General features: G+C 47.0%; 2 protein-coding genes across 5 annotated transcripts in view; one reads left to right on the plus strand and one right to left on the minus strand.

Annotated features, from left to right (window-relative positions):
- Window positions 1-9,364, plus strand: part of ptprnb (protein tyrosine phosphatase receptor type Nb) — a 316,865-nt gene extending 307,501 nt beyond the window's left edge. The window contains exons 20-23 of the mRNA XM_041201195.1: window positions 3,149-3,202; window positions 4,973-5,037; window positions 7,894-7,967; window positions 9,293-9,364. Of these exons, the coding sequence (XP_041057129.1) occupies window positions 3,149-3,202; window positions 4,973-5,037; window positions 7,894-7,967; window positions 9,293-9,364 (265 nt within the window). The remainder of the gene's footprint in view (window positions 1-3,148; window positions 3,203-4,972; window positions 5,038-7,893; window positions 7,968-9,292) is intronic.
- An 8,629-nt stretch (window positions 9,365-17,993) lies between these two features.
- Window positions 17,994-27,838, minus strand: part of dnajb2 (DnaJ heat shock protein family (Hsp40) member B2) — a 54,040-nt gene continuing 44,195 nt past the window's right edge. For 2 of the 4 annotated variants that reach the window (XM_041201206.1, XM_041201205.1), the window contains one exon: window positions 21,418-23,349. In XM_041201206.1, the coding sequence (XP_041057140.1) occupies window positions 22,886-23,349 (464 nt within the window). In that variant the 3' untranslated portion in view covers window positions 21,418-22,885. Of the gene's footprint in view, window positions 18,956-19,116; window positions 19,170-21,417; window positions 23,350-27,838 lie in introns of those variants that run through there. The other 2 variants (XM_041201207.1, XM_041201208.1) reach the window with 2 other exon arrangements.

Here is a 27,838-nt window from a genome sequence, read left to right on the forward strand (position 1 = left end):
TCTAACCCCGTGCTGTACCTGCCCTGGGAGTGTTTGATGGGGACAGTGTAGAGGGAGCTTTACTCTGTATCTAACCCCGTCCTGTACCTGTCCTGGGAGTGTTTGATGGGGACAGTGTAGAGGGAGTTTTACTCTCTATCTAACCCCGTGCTGTACCTGTCCTGGGAGTGTTTGATGGGGACAGTGTAGAGGGAGTTTTACTCTGTATCTAACCCCGTGCTGTACCTGCCCTGGGAGTGTTTGATGGGGACAGTATAGAGGAAGCTTTACTCTTTATCTAACCCCGTGCTGTACCTGTCCTGGGACTGTTTGATGGGGACAGTGCAGACAGAGCTTTACTCGGTGTCTAACCCTGTGCTGTACCTGTCCTGGGTGTGTTTGATGGGGACAGTGTAGAGGGAGCTTTACTCTGTATCTAACCCCGTGCTGTACCTGTCCTGGGAGTGTTTGATGGGGACAGTGTAGATGGAGATTTACTCTGTGTCTAACCCCGTGCTGTACCTGTGCTGGGAGTGTTTGATGGGGACAGTGTAGACGGAGCTTTACTCTGTATCTAACCCCGTGCTGTACCTGTCCTGGGAGTGTTTGATGGGGACAGTGTAGAGGGAGCTTTACTCTGTATCTAACCCCGTGCTGTACCTGTCCTGGGAGTGTTTGATGGGGACAGTGTAGATGGAGATTTACTCTGTATCTAACCCCGTGCTGTACCTGTCCTGGGAGTGTTTGATGGGGACAGTGTAGAGGGAGCTTTACTCTGTATCTAACCCCGTGCTGTACCTGTCCTGGGAGTGTTTGATGGGGACAGTGTAGAGGGAGCTTTACTCTGTATCTAACCCTGTGCTGTACCTGTCCTGGGAGTGTTTGATGGGGACAGTGTAGAGGGAGCTTTACTCTGTATCTAACCCCGTGCTGTACCTGTCCTGGAAGTGTTTGATGGGGACAGTGATTTACTCTCTATCTAACCCTGTGCTGTACATTAGCTGCCCACAGTCATAGTGTGTTCCATTGCCCAGGTTATAGGGGTCAGTTTTAACCTAACTTTAAACAGACAAGATTCGGGGTAATGTCAGTTCCATCCCACATGGCTTCTCTCCATCGATTACAATGGAGAGTGAAATATTTGGGGGGTGGGGGAGTGGCGGGGTGTGGAGGGGTTGATAAAGCCAGCTCTCTACCTGCTCCTGCAGCTTTCTATCTGGCCAGTTAGCTTAAAATCACACCTCTCTCCTGACCACAAGAAATTTGATGTTTTAACCATGTGGTAAAAATGTTCGTTACTGATACCTGGTAAACTGCCTGATTGGTTGTATTGTTTCTGCCTTATTGATTTCTGGCTGCTAACTCTTCTGCCTTACTGAATAAGAATGGGGTGAGGAACTAATCTGTCTGCGTGCTGATAGCCGGGGATGTACTCTGTGGGCTGCTGATGACCGGCTGCTGCCTAGCTAACCGCTCCTTCCTCCCACTTTAACCAGCGTTAACCCTGCGATGGCTGCCTTCCGCAACACTCCTCTCTTATGGCTCCCAGTGTCATTTTTGTGATCTGCAGCTAGTAATCTCAAGGTCCAGTTGCATAGTCACAAAAGTGATCATTGGCAGCTGTGTCTGCTGCATGGAGCATAGGCGGAACCAGCTCTCCTCCTTGTGCCCTTTGATCTTACTGTCCTGCTGAGCGCCAATTGTTGTGTTGTGGTTTGAGACAGTAGCGCCGGTTATGTTGCTTGGAAAGGTTCCCCTGTAGTACCAAGGGAGTGCTGCACTGTCGTAAATGCTGTTGTTTGGATAAGACTTTAAGCCAAGACCATCCTACCAATCACCCCATCACCCCGCCACCCACCACCCCCTCCTCCTCCTCCCCCCACCCCCCGCCACTACACCTGACCTCCCAAGTGAATGTTAAAAATCTCCCAGGTTACTATTCCCCCCCCCCCGGTGTCCTGGCCAATAATTATCCTTCAATCAACATCACAAAATCAATTTATCTGGCCATGATCACTTTGCTGTTTGTTGGAACTGGACACTGCTTTACAACAGTGATTGTTTTAATATATTTAAAATATTCCTTGTGATATTAGCACAGTCAGTGTTTATTGCCTATCCCTAATTGCCCTAGAGGAGGTAGTGGAGGTGGATTGCCTTCTTGAACTGCTGAGTGGCTCGCTAGGCTGTGTCAGAGGACAGGTAAGAGTTAACCACGTTGATGTGGGACTGGAGTCACATGTGGTCCCAGACCCGGAAAGGACAGCAGGTTTCCTTCAATAAGTGAACCAGTTCAGTTTTTACAACGATCCAATAAGCTTTTGTGGTCACTTTTAATTATTGCAACGTTTTTTTTTATTACTGGATCAAAGAACTGAATTCAGATTCTCACACTGCCAAGGTGGGATTTGAACTCACGTTCTCCAGATGCTAACATAACCACAAAAGTCACTGCACCTGACATCAGACTGTACCCACTCTGAGCCATGGTGAGTGGTTGGAAGGGGTGGCGATTCTCGCTGGGTGATGTTGCAGCACAGAAGGAGGCCATTCAGCCCATAGCACCTGTGCTGGCTCTTTGAGAGAGCCATCCAATCAGCTCGCCCTCCCTCACTCTTTCCCCACAGCCCATCAAATTTCTCCTTTTCAAATTTGGATCCAAATGTTTTGAAAGTTATGACTGAATCTTCTTTCACTGCCCTTTCGGATCACAACGCGCTGAGTAAGGAAATAAACTCTCCTCAGTTTCCCTCTGGTTCCTGGCTCTCCCAGCCCTGGAAAGTTCCTCCCTATCAAAATCCATCATTATTTTTAACATCTTGCCTTGAACTTCTCGAATTTCGAATTTTTAAAAGTTGTTGTTTAAGGTCTAATTGTGCCTCGAGCATGCTGGTTCCCAGTGAAAGGGGGTGAATGGATGGTGGCACAGAGGCCTACCGATCCTCTCGGAGCCTCTCCTTCCTTATGTACAATGGTGTTTTACTTCAGGTAAACAGAGACATGAGCAGCCTCCTTCAACAGACAAGAGTGAGGAATACAAGGTGGGGTGAGATGAAGTGGGGTGCAAGGGTGTTCATGCGGAGCAGGAACACAGGCGTGGAATAGTTGGGCCTAATGGCCTGTTCCTGTTCTGTAAATACTTTGTAATGGGTTTCTTTCTGTTCTGCAGGAAAGTGAACAAGTGCTACAGAGGACGCTCCTGCCCCATAATCGTTCACTGCAGGTAAGGGCCTTGCAATGAGATTCCTTTGACTCTATCCGTTGTGAATGAACACTACTGCTTCATTCAGAGAAATGGGTAAGATTTAAAAGGAGACTGGACACTGACCACTTGTGTGACCCGTGTCCAGACCGGTGGGTAAGAGTCTCCTTTGTCTGTTGGCTATAAGGATTCCACATGAAATGAGGTTGGTCTAACTTAACTTCAATTTTAAAGGGTTTCTATTGAGCAAATAACACACACCAACAACTGTGCAGAGAGCTATCCAATCAAACCCCATTCCCCGTAGCCTTGCAAATTTCTCCTTTTCAAGTATTTATCCAATTCCCTTTTGAAAGTTTCTACTGAATCTGCTCCCATCGCCCTTTCAGGCAGCGTGTTCCAGATCACAACTACTCGCTGTGTAAAAATAGTCAGTTCTCCTTATCTCCCCGCCTGGTTCTTTTGCCCCTCTGGTTACTGGCCCTCCTGCCACTGGAAACAGTTTCTCTTTATTTACTACACAAAAAAGACTCTCTTAAATCCCCCCTCATCCTACCCTGCTCTACGAACGATCCCAGCTTCTCCAACCTCCAAATAACTCATTGGTACAGCAGCATACTGATAAAGTTACTGGGTTCATAGTTTAGGTACTTAGTCTAATACTTCAGGGTCATGAGTTCACTTCCTACCACAGCAGATGTTGGGGGGTGGGGTTTAAATTTAACTAATAAGTCGGGAATAAAATGCTAGTCCCGCTAAGAATGATCATGAAACTACCAGATTGTTGTAAAAGCCCACCTGGTTCGCTAATGCCCTTTAGGGAAGGAAATCTGTCGTCCTTACCTGGTCTGGCCTACATGTGACTCCAGACCCACAGCAAAGTGGTTGACTCTTAGCTGCCCTCTGAAATGGCCGAGCAAGACACTCAGTTGTGTCAAACCATTGCAGAAAAAAGCACTGTGGGTGTTTTGTCACAATGTTCAAGAACCTGGCTCACCATTAGCTTCCCAAGGGCAAATAGGAATGGGCACTAAATGCTGGCCTTGCCTACAATGCTCCCATAGGGTTTAGGGGCAGAGTAGACCATACAGCCCCTAACAAATGAAATTTAAAATTCTAGTAAATATCCTCTAGCTCCCACCCCCCCCCCCCCCACCGCCCCCCCCCGCCCCCCCCCCCCCCCCCCCCCCGCCTCTAGCTCTTGACATCGTTCCTAAAGTGCAATGCCCAGAATTTAGACATAATACTTGCGCTAAGTCCTAACTGGTGATTTAGAAAGGTTTAGCTTAACTTATTTGCTTTTTTAATACTCTGTGCGTATCAGGGGCTGCATTTCCGATTTGGACATTTCTGGTGAGGGAGTAGCGCTCCAGTAAGGCAGTCTTAATTCAAGTTAATGAACGGAGTTGGGCGTGTGGGGAAGCGAGGAGGTACATGGCCCTCACTTGAGTGTCATGACAACCACAGTGATGGTGCCTTCATGTACACCCACTCACCGCACATGGTGTTCTGATACCTATAATAAAAAACAGAAAGTGCTGGAAAAACTCAGCAGGTTTGGCAGCATCTGTAGAAATAGAAACAGAGTTAATGTTTCGAGTGCAATACGACTCTCCTTCGGAACACTCTTCTTTGACTCTGTTTCTCCCTCCACAGGCGCTGCCAGACCTGATGAGTTTTTCCAGCACTTTCTGCTTTTATCTCAGATTTCCACATCTGCGGTATTTTGGTTTTATTTTAGGTACCTGTCCGCTGAGCCTGTGGTTTAACCCAATTGTCTTCATTTTGCAGTGATGGGGCCGGAAGAACTGGAACGTACACCTTAATCGATATGGTCCTCAACAGAATGTCCAAAGGTAACTATCAAGCAGGCCGTATGGCTCTCCAGCCTCTGTGTCTCCCTGCACCATCTCAATAGCTGTAAGCTCCTCATCACCTGTTTCTCAGAGCAAGGGAGACGGAATTGGCCACTGAATCAAAAGGCAATGATCATCTGGGATTGAGATAGTGGGAAAGTAAGTTGTGAAGAGGACATAAGGAGGCAACAAAAGTATATAGGTAGGTTAAGTGAGTGGGCAAAGATCTGGCAAATGGAGTATAATGTGGGCAAATGTCAGATTGTCCATTTTGCCAGAAAGAATTAAAGAGAAGCATATTTTCTAAATGGTGCGAGATTGCAGAGCTCTGAGAAGCAGAGGGATCTGGTTGTCTTAGTGCATGAAGTGCAACAAGTTAGTACGCAGGGTACAGCAAGTAATTAGGAAAGCTAATAGAATGTTAGCGTTTATTGAGAGGGGAATTGGATACAAAAGGTTATGCTTCAGTTATACAGGGCACTAGCACGGCCACATCTGGAGAACTGTGTACAGTATTGGTCATCTTATTTAAGGAAGGATGTCAATGTATTGGAAGTGATTGAGAGAAGGTTTATCAGACTAATACTTGGAATGGGTGGGTTGTCTTCTGAGTAAAGGCTAGACAGACTAGACTTGTATCCACTGGGGTTTAGAAGAGTAAAAGGTGACTTGATTGAAACATATAAGATCCTGAGGGGACTTGACAGGGTGGATCTGGGGAGGATGTTTCCCCCTGTGGGAAGCTAGAATTAGGGATCTCTGTTTAAAAATAAGGGGTCACCCATTTAAAATGGAGATAAGGAGAAATTTTTTTCTCTCTGAGGCTCATGAGTCTTTGAAACTCTTCCAAAAAGGGTGGTGGAAGCTGAGTCTTTGAGTATTTTTAAGGGAGAGGTGGATCGATTCTTGATAAGCAAATGGGTGATAGGTTATCGACGGTACGTGGGGTGCAAATTTGAGATTGCTATCAGATCAGCCATGATCCTATTAAATGGTGGAGCAGACTCGAGGGGCTGAATGGCCTACTCCTCCTTGTTCATATCCGTATTGTATGGGTTCAGTGAAATTCTTAGGAAGGAGAGCAGAGGAAACAATAGGAGGTAGTGTGGAGGGAGCTTTACTCTGTATCTAACCCCGTACTGTACCTGTCCTGGGAGTGTTTGATAGGGACAGTGTAGAAGGAGCTTTACTCTGTATCTAACCCCGTGCTGTACCTGTCCTGGGAGTGTTTGATAGGGACAGTGTAGAGGGAGCTTTACTGTGTATCTAACCCCGTGCTGTACCTGCTCAGGAGTGTTTGATGTAGGCAGTGTAGAGGGAGATTTACTCTGTATCTAACCCTGGGCTGTACCTGCCCTGGGAGTGTTTGATGGGGACAGTGTAGAGGGAGATTTACTCTGTATCTAACCCTGGGCTGTACCTGCCCTGGGAGTGTTTGATGGGGACAGTGTAGAGGGAGATTTACTCTGTATCTAACCCCATGCTGTACCTGCCCTGGGAGTGTTTGATGGGGACAGTGTAGAGGGAGCTTTACTCTGTATCTCACCCCGTGCTGTACCTGTCCTGGGAGTGTTTGATGGAGACAGTGTAGATGGAGATTTACTCTGTATCTAACCCCGTGCTGTACCTGTCCTGGGAGTGTTTGATGGGGACAGTGTAAAGAGAGCTTTACTCTGTATCTAACCCAGTGCTGTACCTGTCCTGGGAGTGTTTGATGGGGACAGTGTAGAGAGAGCTTTACTCTGTATCTAACCCCGTGCTGTACCTGTCCTGGGAGTGTTTGATGGGGACAGTGTAGAGAGAGCTTTACTCTGTATCTAACCCTGTGCTGTACCTGTCCTGGGAGTGTTTGATGGGGACAGTGTAAAGAGAGCTTTACTCTGTATCTAACCCTGTGCTGTACCTGTCCTGGGAGTGTTTGATGGGGACAGTGTAGAGAGAGCTTTACTCTGTATCTAACCCCGTGCTGTACCTGTCCTGGGAGAGTTTGATGCTGCCACTGGGTGTAAAGAGTGGATTATTTTTCTGTTCCCAGCCTCATGTCCCTGTTTAATGATGAACTCAGCTCTGATGAAGCGTTTTACCTGGAACATTAACTGTGGTTTTTTCACTGGAGCAGTAACCCAGTGGCCGGCATCAAAAATCCAGGGAACCAGCATCCAATTTGCACTCTGGCAGATTGAGAATTTGAATCTGGTTTTAAAAATCTAGAAATAAAAAAAACTGTTATCAGTAAAAGTGACAGCAAAGCTGTCAGGTGATCATTTTCTTTTAAATTTCAACTGATTGGACAGTGAACTTTGGGGAAGGAATCCTGTTGTCCTTAGTGAGTCTGGGTGTATATGTGACTCCATTCCCAGACCAATGTGCTTGACTCTTAACTTGCTGCATAAAGTGGCCAATCCAGCCACCATTAGGAAGCCCACCAGCATCTTCTCAAGACGCAATTGGGGGAGAGGCAATTAATGCCAGCCTCACAAGCAACCCAAGAGTGAATGAGAATTTAAAGCCAGCTGGTATTTCCAACAAATTTTGTTTCAGATGTTCAGCATCCGCAGTAGTTTCTTTCTAACATCCTGGGGATAATTTTAACTTTGACCAGTGGAGTGAAGTGACCAATATTGATCGAGCCACCTGTCCTATACCTCCATTTCATTTCCATTGACTTCAATCGGTGAATACATAATTACCCAAAGTCAGCATTTACCCCAATTGTATGATATTGAGTCTATCTGTGTACTTATCCTGCAGGTTTTACATGACTATGTCTGTATGTTTTATTGGAATGCTGTTAATGATAGAACTTGCCTTGATCATCCACAATCCCTTCATATGTGTCTCTTATCTGGGCATTAGGTGTGAAGGAGATTGATATCGCTGCTACTCTAGAACACATACGAGATCAAAGGCCTGGCATGGTGCGCACTAAGGTACACCTTAATCCTGCTGGTGTTTGGGAGTTGTTGAGATTTCTAGCAGTAGTCTAGCCTCCGCCATCTGCAGAACCACAGCAGATGCCCCTGTTCCATGGCAGAGTTGGGGAAATTGTGGCCTTTTGCGCCACTGAGCTTAGCCCGTCCCTATGGAGTCAGTTGTGAAGGTTCATTGCTTTGCAACCTCGCCTACTACCAGTATCTAGGCTCTCCCACAGACCCACAGTCGACATCACCAGTATAGCTCCATCTAGTAAGCTTGAGAACACCAGTAACATAGAATGGCACATCACAGGAGGAGGCCATTCAGCCCAACATGCCTGTGCAGGCTCTTTGAAAGAACTATCCAATTAATCCCAGGCACCCCTCTCCCCCCACCTGCTCTTTCCCCATAGCCCTGCAGATTTTTCCTTTTCAAATACTTCCCCAATCCCCTTGAAAATTCCTGTTGAGTCTACTTCCACTGCCCTTTCAAGCGGCGTGTTCCAGATTTTAACTTGCTGTGTAAAAACGTTTCTTTTGATTCCCCGCCCCCCCCGGACTTTTTGCCAAATATTTTAAATCTGTATCCTCTGGTTGCCGACCCTCTTGCTAGTGGAAACAGTTTCTCCGTAATTACCCAGTCATACAGTGACTGCAGAACAGAGGGAAGCAAAGGATCCCAAAGCCACCACCACCTTGCATATCTGCCCAATTTTCCTACAAAACAATCCCTGCATTCCCAAGTAATTGCAAAACATTTGGGATAATTCTGAGAGATGTAGCCAAGTCAGATAAGTTTCACTGTAACTTAAATGGCACTGGAAATGACTTGCATTTCTATAGTGCCGTTTATGGTCTCAGGATGTCCCAAAGCACTTTACAGCCAATGAGGTACTGCTGATGCGTGGTCACTGTTGCAATGTAGAAATACAGTAGCCAATTTGCACATAGCAAGCTCCCACAAACAGCAACATGATGATGTGTATTTGGTGTTAGCTGAGGGATAAATATTATCCCCAGGACACTGGGGAGAACTCCCCCTGTTCTTCTGCGAACAATTGGCCATATGATCCACTGAGAGAGCAGCAGACAGGGGGCCTCGGTTGAATGTCACATCCGAACGAAGGCACCTCTGACAATGCAGCGCTCCCTCGGCCCCGGAGCGTCGGCCTGGATTATTGGGCTCGGGTCTCCGGAGCGAGGGACTTGAACCCATGGATCTCCTGACTCAGGATGAGCTCTACCCACGGCGTGTAACGCTGGCCAGTAGGTAAAGGGGCGTGCGGGCGGTGAGAGTTTTTTTTGGATTTTAACCCAGCCCCTCTTTGTTCTTGCCGCAGGACCAGTTCGAGTTTGCATTGACTGCCGTGGCAGAGGAAGTGAACGCCATTCTGAAGGCGCTGCCTCAGTGAACTCACCTCACAACCGCTCAACAAGTGACGAGCCAGCCATCGACGCTGCTTCGTTCTCCATCAAACATCACCCCCCACCCCCCCCACCCCACCCCCCACACCGCAGCCTGTAGCGTGTTTGTGTCTTCTGTCACGTGTTTTGTCTGGCCTGAGAAACCGCGAAGCACAGTGCAGTAAATTTCCTGTGAGGGCTTTGCCATCATGAAAACATTTTATATGTAACGGGCTGACAGCTGAGTAGCACTCAGCATAATCGACGGCTAAACTTCAGGCATGGGGGGCAGATACACAATTACCGACAGACACCCGTAAAAGTGGCTCCCCTAAATCGTAGAACGGCTTACGGCACAAGGGGCCGTTCGGCCTGTTGAGCCTGTGGTTGCTCTGGCTGTCTGCCAGAGCTACTCAACTCGTCTCACTCCCTCAGCCTTTCCCTGTGGCCCCGCAAACCTTTTCCCCTTCGGGTGCTTATCTAATCCCCTTTTGAAAGCCGCAGTTGAGTCTGCCCCCACCACGCTCTCGGGTGGTGCATTCCAGATCCTCATCCCTTGATGCGTTAAAAATAGTTTTTTTCCTCCAGTCGCCATTGCTTCTTTTGCCAATCGCTTTAAATTGGTGGTCCTCTGGTTCTCGATCCTCCCACCAGTGGGAACAGTTTCTCCCGATCTACTCTGGCTAGACCCCCCTCATGATTTTTAACCTCCATCGAATCTCCTTACAGCCTTTCCCAAGAGGAATAATTTGTGTCACTACCCCCACCCCCCCCACCCCTTTAGCTTCCCAGAAACAGCAATTCGTCTTTAGCATCTCTGGATGTCCAGTTTGCCTCACTGCACCCATTATCCGCTTGTACTTGCTGTAACTTTGTAAGCAAGGAAAGAATCTTTTGAGCTGAAGATTGCAGGGGGCTGGTGGGGGGGGTGCTCGGGGGGATGCTGGGGGGTGGTGGGGTGGTGTCAAGTCCAGTGTTCCAATGTTTGATGGCCACCTGCAGCGCGTTGTGGGCCAAGACATATATATACTTCCATATGAGAACATAGTATAATATGGAAACTATCTCATAACAAATAGTCTTATATTTATCTGACTAAAAATCTGACTTTCTGCATTACACAGTGAGAAATATAGAGGGGGGGTGTCGGGGGTAATGGGGTGAGAACTCAATTTGGTGCGATAATGTAAAATAAATGAGAGCAAACCTCCAGACCCACTTTAAACAACAGACCCATTGAATTCAATGGAAATACAAAGCACGAGAGATGTATAGGGGTTAGCTAATTCATCTTCATTCATTGGACACTATCTTGCAGTTAAAATTCCTTCCCCCACCACCCCCCCCCCCCAGCCACTCCCATCAGGTCTTATTGCCTTTTGTAAGCTGAAATTCAACCATGAAATGCTAACACACAAAATTGGGAAGACAAAACAGTGTGTACTTATTGTGGTTTAGATTCTCTCCCCACTCACAAGGCCAGAATTGGCAGGTGAGTATTCATTTAGCCAGCCTACAGCTATACTGCATGAACTGCCAGCCTAGCTTACCCACAGATCTGGTTGCCAGTGGGTGTACTGGGAGGGGGCAGGGAAACAGTTGGCCTGGGGAGCTCTATCAGAGATGACTGCTTACCATAGATGTAGAAGGTTGGAACCAGAGATACAAGTATCTGGAAACATCTGAGGGTATGAATTTAATCTGCCTCCGTCTGCCATCAATTTACCACCAGCGACGTTTACAGAAATGCTCACTGCTGTGTGTGTGGGCCAGCAATCTGAAACATCGACCTTCTCCCCCAGAGTGCCGAACCCATTCGTAACAGCCTGAGGTATGTGTCAGCAATCTTAACCTCTTTTGCCTGGGTGGAAATTCTGCAGGATCGGGTGGGACAGCAGGTTTAATGACCCAGCCAGTATTCCCCTTTAATTTCGTGTGAGAGAAGCCAGGCAGCGTCCGATGCCAGCAATGACACCCCATCCCAAACGGTTCCCAGGTGAGCAGCTTAGGTTAAAATTGGCCTTTTTAAATCTCTCGTGAGGTGTTAGCATTTAAACTGCAAACACTAGTTTATGGCGATGGTGTAACCTTTTGATGTTTGTGTTAGTTTACTGAGTCCCGCTTGCTGTGGCAACATACACCTTTACATATATGTTGCATTCCAGGCATGGAGCTATGGACGCTGATGGTAGAGGCTCCAATGTTCTTTCCATCATACAGCCGACCAGGAATCTCTCCCGCTGATCCCACCTGCCTTTGGCGTGTGCTGGAAGTATCTGCAGGTTGATATTCAACCTGTTTGGCCGTGATATGAACACACCTTGCTGGGCCCTCAAGACCTGGAGCGGGACTCAAACCATAGCTTCTGGCTCAGAGGCAGGAACACTACTCACTGCGCCATGAGACCTCACCCAGACCCCCTCAGGAAGGTTTGAACCGTCAACGAGAGACTTAAAAAGGCCAATTTTAACCTAAGCTGCTCACCTGGGAACCGTTTGGGATGGGGTATCATTGCTGGCATCGGACGCTGCCTGGCTTTTCTCACACGAAATTAAAGGGGAATACTGGCTGGGTCATTAAACCTGCTGTCCCACCCGATCCTGCAGAATTTCCACCCAGGCAAAAGAGGTTAAAATTGCTGTCACATACCTCAGGCTGCTGCGAATGGGTTCGGCACTCTGGGGGGAGAAGGGGAACAACTGTTCGATGTTTCAGATTGCTGGCCCACACACACAGCAGTGAGCATTTCTGTAAACGTCGCTGGTGGTAAATTGATGGCAGATGGAGGCAGATTAAATTCATACCCTCAGGTGTCCCGGATACTTGGTTCTCTGCTTCCAACCTTCTAGAGGCTGAGCTTGGAATTACTAACTGTAAATGTTAACATCAGGGGAAATTTTGCTTTGGTTAAACAGAAACTTTAAACACACAGAATGGTGACCACGTGAACAATGAACCATTACTTTTGTAACATTGATCTTGTCAAGGTAGGTGGTACAATAGCATGTGGCTTGATGGAGGCAAGATTCTGCTTGATGGAGGCAATTCCTCTTATAACTTCAATGTTCCACCTCCCTCCCTCTCCTCCTTCCCCCACACATTGCTCTTTCTCCCCCTTCCCCCACCCATCTCTCTCTCCCCCTCCCCCCACCCATCTCTCTCTCCCCCTTAACCCACCCATCTCTCTCCCCTTCCCCCACCCATCTCTCTCTCTCTCTCCCCCCCCCTTCCCCTACCCATTTCTCTCTCTCCCCCTTCCCCCACCCATCTCTCTATCCCCCTTAACCCACCTATCTCTCTCCGCCTTCCCCCACCCATCTATCTCTCTCCCCTTCCTCCACCCATCTCTCTCTCCCTTCCCCCACCCATCTCTCTCTCTCCCCCTTCCCCCACCCATCTCTCTCTCTCCCCCTTCCCCCACCCATCTCTCTCTCTCCCCCTTCCCCCACCCATCTCTCTCTCCCCCTTAACCCACCCATCTCTCTCTCCCCTTCCCCCACCCATCTCTCTCTCTCTCTCTCCCCCTTCCCCTACCCATCTCTCTCTCTCTCCCCCTTCCCCCACCCATCTCTCTCTCTCCCCCTTCCCCTACCCATCTCTCTTTCTCCCCCTTCCCCCACCCATCTATCTCTCTCCCCCTTCCCCCACCCATCTCTCTATCCCCCTTAACCCACCTATCTCTCTCCCCCTTCCCCCACCCATCTCTCTCTCTCCTTCCCCCACACATTTCTCTTTCTCCCCGTTAACCCACCTATCTCTCTCCCCCTTCCCCCACCCATCTATCTCTCTCCCCTTCCTCCATCCATCTCTCTCTCCCTTCCCCCACCCATCTCTCTCTCTCTCCCCCTTCCCCCACCCATCTCTCTCTCCCCTTCCCCCACCCATCTCTCTCTCTCTCCCCCTTCCCCTACCCATCTCTCTCTCTCCCCCTTCCCCCACCCATCTCTCTCTCTCCCCCTTCCCCTACCCATCTCTCTTTCTCCCCCTTCCCCCACCCATCTATCTCTCGCCCCCTACCCCCACCCATCTCTCTCTCTCTCCCTTCCCCTACCCATCGCCTCATGGTAACAATGCAAATAGTGCCTGCCCAGCAAAGCCCCTCTCCCTGTGCTCACTGGACTGAGGCAGCATTGACCACCCAGATGGAGTCTATTTGTGGACTGACTGCTTGGAAAGCACCAATCAGCTGGTGCGGCTGGAGGGGAAAGGGAGTCCCACACAAATTTCAAATGGGGAGTGTAACAAACACATCTCCAATCAGCTTCAACACTCCCAAGGTTAAAGTTGAAACACAAATCGAAGCCCTAGTGTGTTACTGTGTTAAAAATAAAACCTGCTGCTTTGTGAACACCCCAAGCTTGTGGTCAAACTCTCCACTGTAGCGTCTCATTCCAAATCTTCTGAGAAAATTTATAAAAAAAAAATAAATTTAATTTTGTATATTGATGTGAATAAAGTTTGTGAAGTCTGTGCAAATTGCAAACAAAGCCTCCTGTGTCCTTCATGGGTTCCCCTCCCCTCTCTCCTCACTGAAGATTTGCTTTTGCAGATTTTTTAGTCTCTACTCACCGCCCCACCAAAGCAGAGACACACTCAGGCATGCCCACTCACACAGACACCCACACGCTGACAGACACACACACACAAACTTATGTGGATGTACACATAGGTGCACACACGCTGATGAGCACATACTCTCGCACATATGTGCAGACAAGCTCGTACATAAATTTCAACGGTTTCTAACCCCGGCAATCAGGTGCAGGAGCCTCCAGTTCATCGAGCACGCACTATGGTCTTCACCTCAACCACTGTCAGCGGCAGAGAGTTCCACATTCTGACCACTCTCCGAGTAAAGACGTTTCTGCTATTTGGATTTATTAGCGATGATCTTATAGTTATGGCTCCTTGTTTTGATCTCCTCATAGAAACATTAGGCAGAATTAATGACACAGAGAAATGGAACACATTAGAACCGGTGGTTTAGGAAGAAAGTGCCAAAATCTTCACACATGGAACAATCCAAGCAGATTTTTTTTTTATTTTATTCATTCGTGGGATGTGGGCTTTGCTGGCTGGGCTAATATTTATAGCCCAGCCCTAGTTGCCCTTGAGAAGGTGGTGGTGAGCTGCCTTCTTGAACTGCTCTCAACCATCTTTTCCTTTCTTGTTATTCATTCTATGGAATTGGCTGTCACTGGGTAGGCCAGCATTTTATTGCCCACCCCTAGTTGCCCTTGAGAAGGTGGTGGTGAGCCGTCTTCTTGAACCGCTGCAGTCCATGTGATGTAGGTACATCCACATTGCTGTTAGGAAGGGAGTTCCAGGATTTTGACCCAGCGACAGTGAAGGAACAGCGATATATTTCCAAGTCAGGATGGTGAGTGACTTGGAGGAGAACTTCCAGGTGGTGGTGTTTCCATCTATCTGCTGCCCTTGTCCTTCAAGATGGGTAGTGGTCATGGGTTTGGAAGGTGTTGTCAAAGGAGCCTTGGTGAATTCCTGCAGTGCATCTTGTAGATGGTACACACTGCTGCTACTGTGCGTCGGTGGTGGAGGAAGTGAATGTTTGTGGGTGTGGTGCTAATTAAATGGGCTGCTTTTCCCTGGATGGTGTCAAGCTTCTTGAGTGTTGTGGGAGCTGGACTCATCCAGGCAAGTGGGAAGTATTCCATCACACTCCTGACTTGTGCCTTGTAGATGGTGGACAGGCTTTGGGGAGACAGGAGGTGGGTTACTCATCGCATTATTCCTAGTCTCTGACCTGCTCTTGTAGCCACAGTATTTATATGACTAGTCCAGTTCAGTTTCTGGTCAATAGTAACCCCTCAGGATATTGATCGTGGGGGATTCAGCGATGGTAATGCCATTGAACATCAAGGGGTGGTGATTGGATTCTCTCTTGTTGCAGATGGTCATTGCCTGACACTTAAGTGGCAAGTAACATTCGCACCACACATCAGCCCAAGCCTGGATATTGTCCAGGACTTGCTGCATTTGGACATGGGCTGCTTCATTATCTGAGGAGTTGCGAATGGTGCTGAACATTGTGCACTCATCAGTGAACAACCCACTTCTGACCTTATGATAGAAGGAAGGGCATTGATGAAGCAGCTGAAGATGGTTGGGCCAAGGACTACCCTGAGGAACTCCTGCAGTGATGTACTGGAGCTGAGATGACTGACCTCCAACAACTACAGCCATTTCCCTTAGTGCTAGGTATGACTCCAGCCAGTGGAGCGTTTTCCCCCGATTCCCATTGGCTCCAGTTTTGCTAGGGCTCCTTGATGTCAAGGCAGCAATTAACTGAATGTGGCACCAAAGGCAGTCACACTCACCTCACCATCATTCAGAGTCAGTGCCCTTTAATCCTCCTTGGACACCTCATTTTTCAAATTGGACAGCTGAGTTGAAGGGTAACTAAAGCACAACTTGCCAAAGATTTCTTCAACAGCACCTTCCAAACCCATGACCACTGCCAGCTAGAAGGGCAAGGGCAGCAGATAGATGGGAACACCACCACTTGGTAGTTCCCCTCCAAGCGACTCACCATCCTGACTTGGAAATATATCACCGTTCCTTCACTGTCACTGGGTCAAAGTCCTGGAACTCACCCACCCCCTCTAACAGCACTGTGGTTGTACCTACATCACATGGACTGCAGTGGCTCAAGAAGGCTGCTCACCACCACCTTCTTGTGGGCAATTAAGGATAGGCAATAAAATGCTGGCCTTGCCAGCGACAGCCAATTCCAAAGAATGAATAACAAGAAAGAAAAAGATGGTTGAGAGGACCTCCAAAGTACACATAATATTAAATAAATGCTTGACATTAATAGCCAGTAGTTACAAATATGAAAGTGAAAAATGAATTCATTTCTGAAGGAGCTCCACACACGGAGGTAATAAATAGTCATATAATAGCATAGGAGGCCATTGAAACCATCAAGCCCATGCTGACTCTGTAGGGCAACCCTGTCAGGCCCATTCCCCTCCTCTATCCCTGTAGCCGCTGCAAGTGCCTGTCTAATTTACTCTTGAAATCACATTGGGCAGGATTTTCCAGTCCGGCCAGCAGTGGGCATTGTTGCGGGCAGGACTGGAAAATCCCGGCTATTGTCTTCACTTCCATCACACTCATAGGCATCGAATTCCAGGTCTGGAAATGGGCTTTATTTAAGGAGAGAGATTGGGGGGGGGTGGGGGTTGGGGGCGGAAGTGGGCAGAGGGGTGGTAGGTGGAAGAGTGGGGAAGGTGGTGGTTCACATACACAAACCACAGACATCCCTCTTCCCCCTCCCCACCCCCACATTTCAGCATTCCAAAGGGATTGCAAAATGTTCAGAATAACCATAAAGGTCATTCAATTATCTGGAAACAAGGGGGGGAGCTGGAATTTTTGCTGTTGGCCCTTGACCAAGCTGGCATCAGGCAACTTGTACAAACTGAGGGTGATACTGGAAACCAAATATTTACAATCCATGCAGACAAACACAAGAGATTGCAAAGATGCTTTCAGGGCATTTAAAACAGAGATTGACACCAGACTGGACGGGGGAGTTGGTATACCAGGCGAATGAGTTTTGAAGTGCCAAAGGGCACTCGTTTTTATGTCCTTGATTTTCTTTATTGAACCTGATAAAGAGAGATGAGATGAGATGATCCAATTATTCAATGGTAAGATCAGGTTTTAACAGGACCCTAGGCAGGAAGGGGGAAAAGGGGAGACCGACGGGGGCAACTCACACAGTTTGGGCAGCCCAGGAAAGAACAATGGGCTCCACCAGAAGTTCAATAAGTTAGGAGAATCTGGGCAGTGTCATAAAATGGCAAAGGAGGTGGCCATTCAGCCCACTGCGCCTGTGCCAGGACTTTGAAAGAACTATCCAATCGTCCCACTCTCCTGCACGTAGAGAATCGGACACAATATTCCAGCTGAGTGCTGAGTAGTGGCTTTGTTATTGTTCACCATAACTTCGATGCTTTTGTTCTCTGTGCCTCTATTTATAAAGCCAAGAATCTCATAAGCTTTTTGTGCTTTTTAAAACTTATCCTGCACCCCACCCCCCCACCCTTCAAAGGTTGATGTTTGAGCACCTCCGGATGTGTCAACTCCTCCCAACTCTTTACAACTGGACCAGTCAGTTTATACTGCTGTTGGTCTGCTAGGAAAGGTCCAACTGCACATGATGAAGGCCCCTTTCTCACTCCGTTTGTTGCAATGGCCACGTGTCAGCAAAGGACTGCGTAATGACGATTGGCGCTATTGGTAGGTAGCTGTGGTGCTCCAGGAGCAAGGAGAGAAATCAGTACAAGGCTGTTGAGTTCAGAAGCAACACAAAATCATCCATCTGAAGTTTATTCAAAAACATTCTCCGCATTTCCAGACAGCCTTTGCTTTATCGAATACATTCCAAGGGAATTCCAACGGTCACTTTAGTCCTGTCGCGTCGAGAGATCTTGATTTTGGGAATCGGGGGAAGTTTCCCTGGCGCTGCTTCCATTCTGCTGATGTAAGTTCAGTGAGCGCAGTCTGAGCTCTGCCTATCGGTGAAGAACGCCTCGGAGGAAACTTCAGTTACAAATTTCACTTGGGGAAAGCTTTCTTTTCATCATAGAATCATACAACACAGAGGGAGACCATTTGGACCGTTATTTTATTTATTTATTTTTTTAAAAAGTTATTCTATTAGTCCCACTCCCCTGTAGTTCTGTAAATTTCTACCTTCTCAAGTATTGAACCAATTCCCTTTTGAAAGTTCCTATTGAATCTGCTCCTCTCAGTGTGTACAAGTAAACTCCTGATTCCTGTAGCCTCCTCCAGCCCTACAACTCTCTGAGATCTCAGTGGCCCTCCAATTCCGGTCTCTTCAGCATTCCCAATTTTAAATGCTCCACTATTGGTGGCTGTGCCTTCAGCTGCCTGGACCCGCACCCCCCCGCCCCCCCCAGATTCTGAAATTTCCTCCCTAAACCTCTCTGCCTCTCGACCTCTCTCTCCACCTTTAAGGCCTTAAAACCTACCTCTTTGGCCAAACCTTTGGTCATCTGACCTATAACATCCCATTAAATGGCTCGGTGTCAAGTTTTGTTTGATAATGCTCCTGTGAAGCAACTTGGAACTTCTTACATTAAAGGCGCTATGTAAAAGCACGTTGTTGCACCACACAAAGATTTTACAAGGTGGACAGGGTACGAGTCCCAACTGTATATTGACAAAGTATGATTTTATGAGGCACACACCAGATCATACAGGGATATAATTTTCGGCGGTGGGGGGTGGGGGAGGAGGTTGTGCATGATCCCTGACAATGGACAGAAGCAAAGATAATCCTCTCCTGCCCTTCCTCAAAGCAGCATAATCAAAAATTCAAAACAGAACACTTGCATCAAATAATGTTTAACAAACATTGACAATTTAAAAAAAAAATTCTACACCATTTCCACATACTCCGCGAACTTTGCTACACATTGAAAGTAAAAGTGCTTCTGTATGAAATGGAGATGAAAAACCCGCGTTACAACACTGATCACACAGCCATCTGTAGCACACGTTCCCAAAAGGTCGCATTTGTGTCGGTTTCCACATTTTCCACTCTCCTAGGAAGAGGAAGCGAAGATTGCAGCAGAAAACCAAACCAAAAAAAAAATAAACAAGAGACGTGATTATACACAAGCAGCAGCGCATCGTGGAAATGAATCTGGCACAGCAAACGAGATGAAACGAAGTGATGATCGATTTAAAAAAAAGTAAGCATTACCTGCTGGAAAAGAACTGTAGCTAGTCAGCCTGAGTAAGCCTGGAAGTCTGCGTCTGGGAAAGAGAGAAAAATACAGAGAGAGAGAGCAAGAGAAGCAATGGTTTGAAAGCACAACGCGCAAACGATATGCATTTTTATAAATCTGCCGCTATGATTTGGCATATCAGTTGGCGCAATGGCGTGGGTTAGTCCCGTAACAAATAAACGAACGCAGCTCGGCACACACGATCCTTAAGGAGTCATTCAGAAGCAGAGTCAAGCATAGGCTGAAAATCTTCCCACAAACACACATGAATAGTGAGAGGCTAATCTACCCCAGATGCTAAGGCACTGGCTCAAAGCCACACCACCCCATCAAGGGTCCTCCATGCTCAGGAATAAAGGGGTAGGAACGTGAGGAACAGAAGGAGGCTGTTCAGCCTCTCAATGCCAGTTCCACCATTCAATTAGATCTTGGGTGATCTTTACCTTAACTTTATCTACCCGCCAAATCAACAACTATTTATATTGCGTCTTCAATGTAATAAAACATGCAAGGTGCTTCAGAGGAGTGTTATAAAGCCAACATTTGCCATTGAGCCGCATGAGGAGTTATCAGGGCAGTCGACCAAAAGCTTGAAGTAGTTTTGAGGTAGGTTTTAATAAACATCTTAAAGGAGGGGAGAGAGATGCAGAAAGGTTTTGGGAGGGAATTCCAGATCTGAGGGCCCAGGCAGCTGGAGGCACGGCCACCAATGGTGGAGTGATCGAAATTGGGATGTGCAAGATGTCAATTGGAGGAGAGCAGAGATCCCAGAAGGTTGGAAGAGGTGAAAGAGATAAGAGGGACCAAGGCCATGGAGGGACTTGAAAACAAGGGTGAGGATTTTAAAATTGAGGCATTGCTTAACTGGAAGTCAATGTAGAACAGTGAGCATGGGATAACGGGTGAATGAAACTCGGCACAAGTTAAGACATGGGCAGAGTTTTGGATCACATCAAATTAGGCAAGGCAGATGAGAATTTTTTTTAAAAACTCATTCAAGGAATGCAAGACCAGCATTTATTTGTCCATCCCTCACCACCCCTGAAAGTGGTGGTGAGGCACCTTCATGAACCGCTGCAGTCTGTATACCCACAGCACTATTACGGAGCGAGTTCCAGGATTTTGACCCAACACGTCCGTAGCAGGTGAACTGAGGCAGGAACAAAGTCAGGCGATGTTACAGAGGTCGGAACGGGCAGTCTTAGTGATGGCACAGGTGTGTTGCCAGGAACGCTTCTCAGGGTCAAGTATGAAACTGAATCACAGGATTGTTACAGTGCAGAGGGAGGCCATTGGGCCCATCCTGTTTGCACCGGCTCTCTGAATGAGCATTATGACTCAGTGCCATTCTCCTGCCTTTTCCCCGTAACCCTGCACATTATTTAAAATAGAAACAATCATCCAATGCCCTCTTGAATGTCTCGATTGAACCTGCCTCCACCATACTTCCAGGCAGTGCAATCCAGACCCGAGCAACTCGCTGTGTGAGAGTCTTTTCTCACGTTGTATTTGCTTCTTTTGCAAATCATTTTAAATTTGTGCCCTCTCGTTCTCAATTCTTTTAGGAGCAGGAACAGTTTCTCTCTATCTACTCTGTCCATCCCCTTCATGATTTTGAACATCTCTATCAAATCTCCTCTTGGCCTTCCCCTCTCCAAGGGGAACAGTCCCAACTTCTCCAATCTATCTTTGTAACTAAAGTTTCTCATCCCTGGAACCATTTTTGTAAACCTTTTCTGCCATTCTCTCCAATGCATTCACATCCTTCCTAAGTGTAGTGGCCAGAACTGTACACAAAACCATAAACAATCTAGTTCAGCATCACAAATTACCGGTGAAAAATGGGATCAATGACTAGGAAATGGAATTTGTAGGGTTACTGAAGGCTTTGGCATTCCAAATATAGTTACAGAGTAAAGCTCCCTCTACACTGTCCCCATCAAACTCTCCCAGGACAGGTACAGTACGGGGTTAGATACAGAGTAAAGCTCCCTCTACACTGTCCCCATCAAACACTCCCAGGACAGGTACAGCACGGGGTTAGATACAGAGTAAAGCTCCCTCTACACTGTCCCCATCAAACACTCCCAGGACAGGTACAGCACGAGGTTAGATACAGAGTAAAGCTCCCTCTACACTGTCCCCATCAAACACTCCCAGGACAGGTACAGCATGGGGTTAGATACAGAGTAAAGCTTCCTCTACACTGTCCCCATCAAACACTCCCAGGACAGGTACAGCATGGGGTTAGATACAGAGTAAAGCTTCCTCTACACTGTCCCCATCAAACAATCCCAGGATAGGTACAAGATGGGGTTAGGTATAGAGTAAAGCCCCCTCTACACTGTCCCTGTCAAACACTCTCAGGGCAGGTACAGTACGAGCTAGATAAAGAGTAAAGTTTCCTCAACACTGCTCAGAAATGTGCTTCCGATAAGCAACTTCACTGTACTAGTCTCAAATTCCTTGGTCCACTCACCACTCTTCCTGAACTTTGTGTCTAATTTGGCCTGCAATGTCTACTCAGAATAAACTGGTCTCAGACTGTGCAAACCCAATGCTTACAAGGCCACATCAGGCAGAAGAGAATTACATTCCGTTTTAATCTAATTCACCCTTCCGGAAACTGACAGGACTCAGCGGTTTTCACAATCTTGACCAATTTTACTCTCTGATCAAGAATGTTCTATCGGGTAGGGTGTAAATCCGGCATTCCACCCGAATCCATGGAATCCCCACCCAAACTACCACCACCATGTTCAGGGCACCTTGCAAAAGAGCCCCCAGCACAAAACCTATATCACAAGATCATTACTCTCTGTCATCTCTCCCCACCAAATACCATTCGTAATAAGAAACAAAGGGGTAAAAACTTTAGGTGCAGGAGGAGGCTATTCAGTCCTTGCTTTGCCATTCAATTAGATGGCTCCCTTGCCTCAGCTTGTCTGCTGCTGAAGCCCTCATCCATGCCTTTGCTGATTTCACTATTCCAACACTCTCTGGCCAACCTCATGTCTTCCATCCTCCACAAACTTAAATTGATCCAAAATTCTGCCTCCCATATCCTGGCTCACACCAAATCCCGTTCATCCATCGCCTCTGTGCTCAATGACCTACACTGGCTCCCGCCTGGGAAACACCTCAATTTTAAAACTCTCATCCTCATGATTAAATCCCTCCTTGGCTTCACTCCCATGCCCCCATCTCTGTAATCTCCCACCAGACCCTCTTGAGATCTCTACACCACGTCAATTCTGGCCTCTTGCGTATCTCCAATTTTCACTGCTCTACTGTCAGTGGCTGTGCCTTCAGCTGTGTGGGCCCTAAGCTCTGGAATTCCCTCACTAAACCTCTCCACCCCCCTCTACCTCTCTCTCACCCTTTAAGATGCTTCTTGAAACTTGCTTTTTTGAACAAGCTTTTGGTCGCCTGCCCTAATAGCACCTTGAGTTGACTCAGTGTCAAATTTAGTTTGATAAAGCTCCTGTGAAATGCCTTCAGACGTTTTACTCTGTTTAGAGGTGGTATGCAAACGCAAGCTGTTGTTGAGAACAGTGTTAGACCTGGCTAAATCAAAGTAGCAATGACCTGACAATCCCACTTACTTTTGCCCTTACTGTTTATATTTCTCAGCTGCTCTGCCAGCTCCTAGAATGTTGGGGTTTGGGGGGACGGGAGGTGGGTTAGTGAATGGTTAAAAGAGTCAATGTGAATTGGCCACTTAGCAATCAGCACCAACAATGCTCAGGAGAGGAGGCATTTCCAGTTCCTGTGTGTCTTCACTGGCTTTTGCTCCGTAGATGCCTGCGACCCCTTGGCTACACTCGACGCCGCTGACCTGCGGCCACCAGTGTTTGTGCCGTGGCTTCCACTGCCAGCAGGCTTAGGGCTCCCTCGCATTGGGCTGGCTCCCGCATGCCCGGCTCCCCTGTCCCCATCCGCAGGCACTCCCCCCGTCGTCTTGCTGCGCCTCTTCCCTTGACCGCCACGCCCACCTGCTCCCTGCCCGCGGGCTTCCATCTCCGAGAGGCTGTAGGCCATGGCGAGCTGCAAGTCCTCGTCGTCCTCAGAGTCGTCCTCGTCGTAGGCGTAGTACGGATGGGAGGTCCCGGGCTGTTGACCGTGCATCATTTGCAAGGAATCCCGCTGGTGATCCTGCTGCTCCCGCCGGCTCAGCTCCAGCGCAAGGGCTACCTGGTCTTCGGCACCTGGACGGGGGATGGACCGACAATGAATGACAACAACCCACAGTCTGGCCTCGCCCGCAGGCCCCTGGCCCCACCCATTAAACCCATCGAGAAATTTGTGCATTTCCAAGTAGAGTCTGACAATCAGTAACCAGAGGACAGGTTTAAGATAATTGCTAAAAGAACCACAGGGGAAGATAAAAAAATTATTTATAAACAGTGATTGTTATGATCTGGAGCACAATGCCAGAAAGGGCGATGGAAGCAGATTCAGTCATAACTTCCCAAAGGTAATTGTATATATTTGAAAAGGCGAAATTTGCAATGTTATGGGGAAAGAGCAGGGTGGATGTGGGAAAATTGGATAGCTCTTTCAAAGAGTTGGCACAAGTATTGATGGGCTGAATGGCCTCCTCTTTTGTATCATTCTATGATTCATGCTCACTGATGTGTGCAATATTGGTGCTAATGGAGTAGTTACTTCACTCTGTACCAAACTGCACTGTAAGATCCCCTTCATTTTAACCTAAGCATGCACCTTGACCCTACATGTTAATGTAAAATAGATTGTTATGGTTTGTTAATGTCAATTACGTTAAGGGAAATAGGCGGTAGGCATTCGAACATTTATAAATAGGGGATAGCTGGGACACTGAATGTGGATGAGGAGCGTTGACTCTGAACTAAGTCACTAAACTCTCTCAGCATTGAAAAGCTGTGTCGTAGTTTTGACTTCACCAACTGGAGCCTGTTAACACTCAGCACTCTAACATTCACAGCCCATTTACCCCAATCCAGCCATCGTTATAGCCTCTTTGGAGATTGCCATCTTGTGTTGCTTTTGTGGGGGCAGGGAGGGGGTTTGTGGTGAATTCTGTGCTGTAGCCAAACCAAAAACTGGACTGAGATGGCCAAACTCATTTCTTGTAGATCTATGTGGGGAGCATACCTAGCACCATGGGAACAAAGAGAATTTAATTCCATAATTTGACCTGAATTTGAACACAGGTGCCAAAGGAAAAGTTGTGTATACAGGTGAATCAATAACTTGAATTTATATAGCACCTTTAACATAATAAAAATTACCAAGATGCTTCACAGCAAGTATAGCAAGCATTTAGGGAGACAAATGAGGTGTCAGCCTTTACTGAAAAGGGATTGGAGTAAGGAAATCTTGCTACAATTATGTAGGGCTTTAGGACATAGAAACATAGGACTTAGGAGCAGGAATAGGCCACTCAGGCCTTGAAGCCAACACTGCCATTCAATAAGATAATGGCTGATCTGGTTGTGGTTTTAACTCTAATTTGCCGTCTACAAACTATAACCCTTGACTCTCTTGTCTATCAAAAATCCATCTAACTCAGCCTTGAATACATTCAATGACCCAGTCTCCACTGCTTTCTGGGGAAGAGAATTCCACAGACTAACGACCCCCTGAGGGAAAAAATTCTCCTCTTTTCCATCTTAAACGGTAGACCTCATATTCTTAAATTGTGTCCCCGGTTCTAGTCTCTCCCACAAGTGGAAACATCCTCCCGGCATCTAACCTAGTAAATCCCCTCAGGATCTTATGTGTTTCAATATGATCGCCTCTCATTCCTCTAAACTCCAATGGCTTTGGAGAGACCATACCTGGAGCACTGTGAGACGTTGCCTTACCCAAAGAAGAATATGCTTGCCCCAGAGGGAGTACAACAAAGATTCACCAGAATGATTCCTGGGATGACAGGGCTGTTCTATGGACAAAGATGGAATAGAATGGGTCTATATGCTCTGGAATTTAGCAGAATGAAAGTTAATCTCATTGAAACGTATACCTTTCTGAGAGGGTTTAACAGGGTAGGTGTTGAGAGGGCATTTTTCCTGGTTGGAGAGTTGTGACCCAGAGGTTATAATATAAGGATAAGGGGTCAGCTATTTAGGACTAAGATGGAGGAGAAATTTCTTCACTCAGAGGGTTGAGAATCTTTGGAATTCTCTACACCAGAGAGCTGTGGACAATCAATTGTTGAGTATGTCCAAGACAGGCCAATAGATTTTCAGGCATCAATGGAATCAAGGGACTTTGGGGCTAGTGTGGGAAAGTGGAGTTGATGCAGAAGTTCAGCCATGATCCTAGTTAATGATGGAACAGGCTTGAGGGGCTGTATGGCCTACTCCTGCTCCCATTTCTCATGTTCTTTTATAAACCAGACAACATTTGATACCAAACCATTCATGAGATATTAGGATACGTGGTCAAATGCTTGGTCAAAGAGTTAAGTTTTAAGGAGGATCTTAAAGGAGAAGGGCTGGGTAAGGAGGGAAGAGGGTTAGGGAGGGAATTTTCAAAGTTTATGACCTGGACAGGTGAAGGCACGGCCACCAATGGTAGGAAAAAGATAGAGGATGCACGAGGGATGAATACCCAAAACATTCAGGGTTGAGGATTTACAATTTAGGTAGAAGCCACTCTTAACAGCATAGGTTGGGGGAAAGAGTGTGGGCAAGCATCACCATAGAACCATAGAGACGTTATGGCACAGAAGGAGGCCATTCAGCCCATCGTGTCTGTGTCGGCCAAAAAAAAAGAGAAAAGAAGAAATTAGCTGCTCATTTTTAATCCCACTTGCCAGCACCTGGTCTGTAGTCTTTCAAGTTACAGCAATTCAAGTGCCACGTACCTTTTAAATGAGTTGCGCATTTCAGCCTCAACCACCAATTTAGGCAGTGAATTCCAGACACCCACCATCCTCTGGGTGAAAAAGTTTTTCCTCTAACTCTTCTACCAATCACCTTAAATCTATGCTCCCCCTGGTAATTGACCCCTCAGCTATGGGAAACAGGTCTTTCCTGTCTACCTTATCTAGGTCCCTCATAATTTTGTACATCTCAATTAGGTCACCCCTCAGCCTCCTCTGGTGTAAGGAAAATGATCCTAGCCTATCCAATCTTTCTTCACAGCTGCAATTTTCCAGTCCTGGCAACGTTCTTGTAAATCTCCTCTGTACCCTCTCTCTCCAGAGCAATCTGTTTAGCTGAGAGGTCAATTACCAGGGGGCAGAGTTAAGGTGGTTGGTAGAAGGATTAGAGGAGACATGAGGAAAAATTTTTTTCACCCAAAGGGTGGTGGGCATCTGGAATTCATTGCCTATTGTACCTGCCTTATTGTATTTAATATTTCACGCTCCTCCTCTTTAAGTGGAATGTCTGCTTTATCCCTCTCCTTAGTGTAGACAGAGACAAAGTGCTCACTGAGAACCCTGTCCACATCTTCAGCATCAATGCACAAGTATCCATGTACATCTCTGATAGGCCCTACCCTTTCCTTAGTTATTCTCTTGCTCTTAATGTCCTGGTAAAACATCTTAGGATTTTCTTTGATTTTACCTGCCAATATTTTTTTTGTATCCTCTCTTTGCTTTCCTAATTTCATTTTAGTGGTATTGTCACTGGGCTAGTAATCCAGAGACCCAGGGTAATGCTCTGCGGATTCAGGTTCGAATCCCACCATGGCAGGTGTAATTTGAATTCTGGAATTAAAAGCCAATGATGACCATGAAACCATTGCTGTAAAACCCATCAGATTCACTAAAGTCCCTTAGGGAGGGAAATCTGCTATCCTTACCTGGTCTGGCCTACATGAGACTCCAGACCCACAGCAATGTGGTTGACTCTGAAACTGTCTAACAAGCCACTCAGTTCTCAAGGGGAATTAGGGATGCTCAATAAATGCTGGCCTAGACAGTGAAACCCCTATCCCATGAACTAATATATTTTTAAAAATCGCTTTCTATAGCATTAAGCTTTTTGTAGCTGTCATAAGCTTTCTTTTTCTGCTTCATCTTACTCTGTATGCTTGATTTGACTCTGTTTTCCCATCTAGTAGCTGTATCAAGTCCACTTTCGTCAGTTCACCTCTCAGCTTTGTCTGTCTTCCCCCAATTTAGAACTTTTACTGCTGTTCTATCTTTGTCCTTTTCCATAGCGATGTTAAATCTAACTATATAATGGTCACTATCTCCAAAATGGTCTCCCACTGCTACTTCATCCAATTGCCCAGCTTCATTTTCTAAGACTAAATCGAGAGTTGCGCCCCCTCTTGTTGGGCTAGTAACGTACTGGCTGAAAAAGTTCTCTTGAATGCAGTTCAAGAATTTTGTGCCCTCTCCGCCCTTCACACTGTTCCTATCCCAACTGATATTAGGGTAGTTGAAGTCCCCAACGATTACTGCCCTATTGTTTTTGCACTCAGAAATCTGTCTACATATTTGCTCTTCTAAATCCCTTCCACTATTTGGGGGTCTATAGTACACTCCTAGCAACGTGACTGCCCCATTTTTATTGCTCAGCTCAACCCATAAGGCCTATCATCCCTCCTCACAGCTGTAATTGTTTCTTTAGCCAATATTACTACACCCCCTGCCCCTTTTTTATCCCCCTCTCTATCCTGCCTGAAAATGCTATATCCAGGGATGTTGAGCTGCCATTTTTGCCCCTCCTTTCCGTTGTAGGAAACCATACACTC

This window comes from Carcharodon carcharias, chromosome 12 (genome assembly GCF_017639515.1).
Source record: "Carcharodon carcharias isolate sCarCar2 chromosome 12, sCarCar2.pri, whole genome shotgun sequence".
NCBI lineage: Eukaryota > Metazoa > Chordata > Chondrichthyes > Lamniformes > Lamnidae > Carcharodon > Carcharodon carcharias.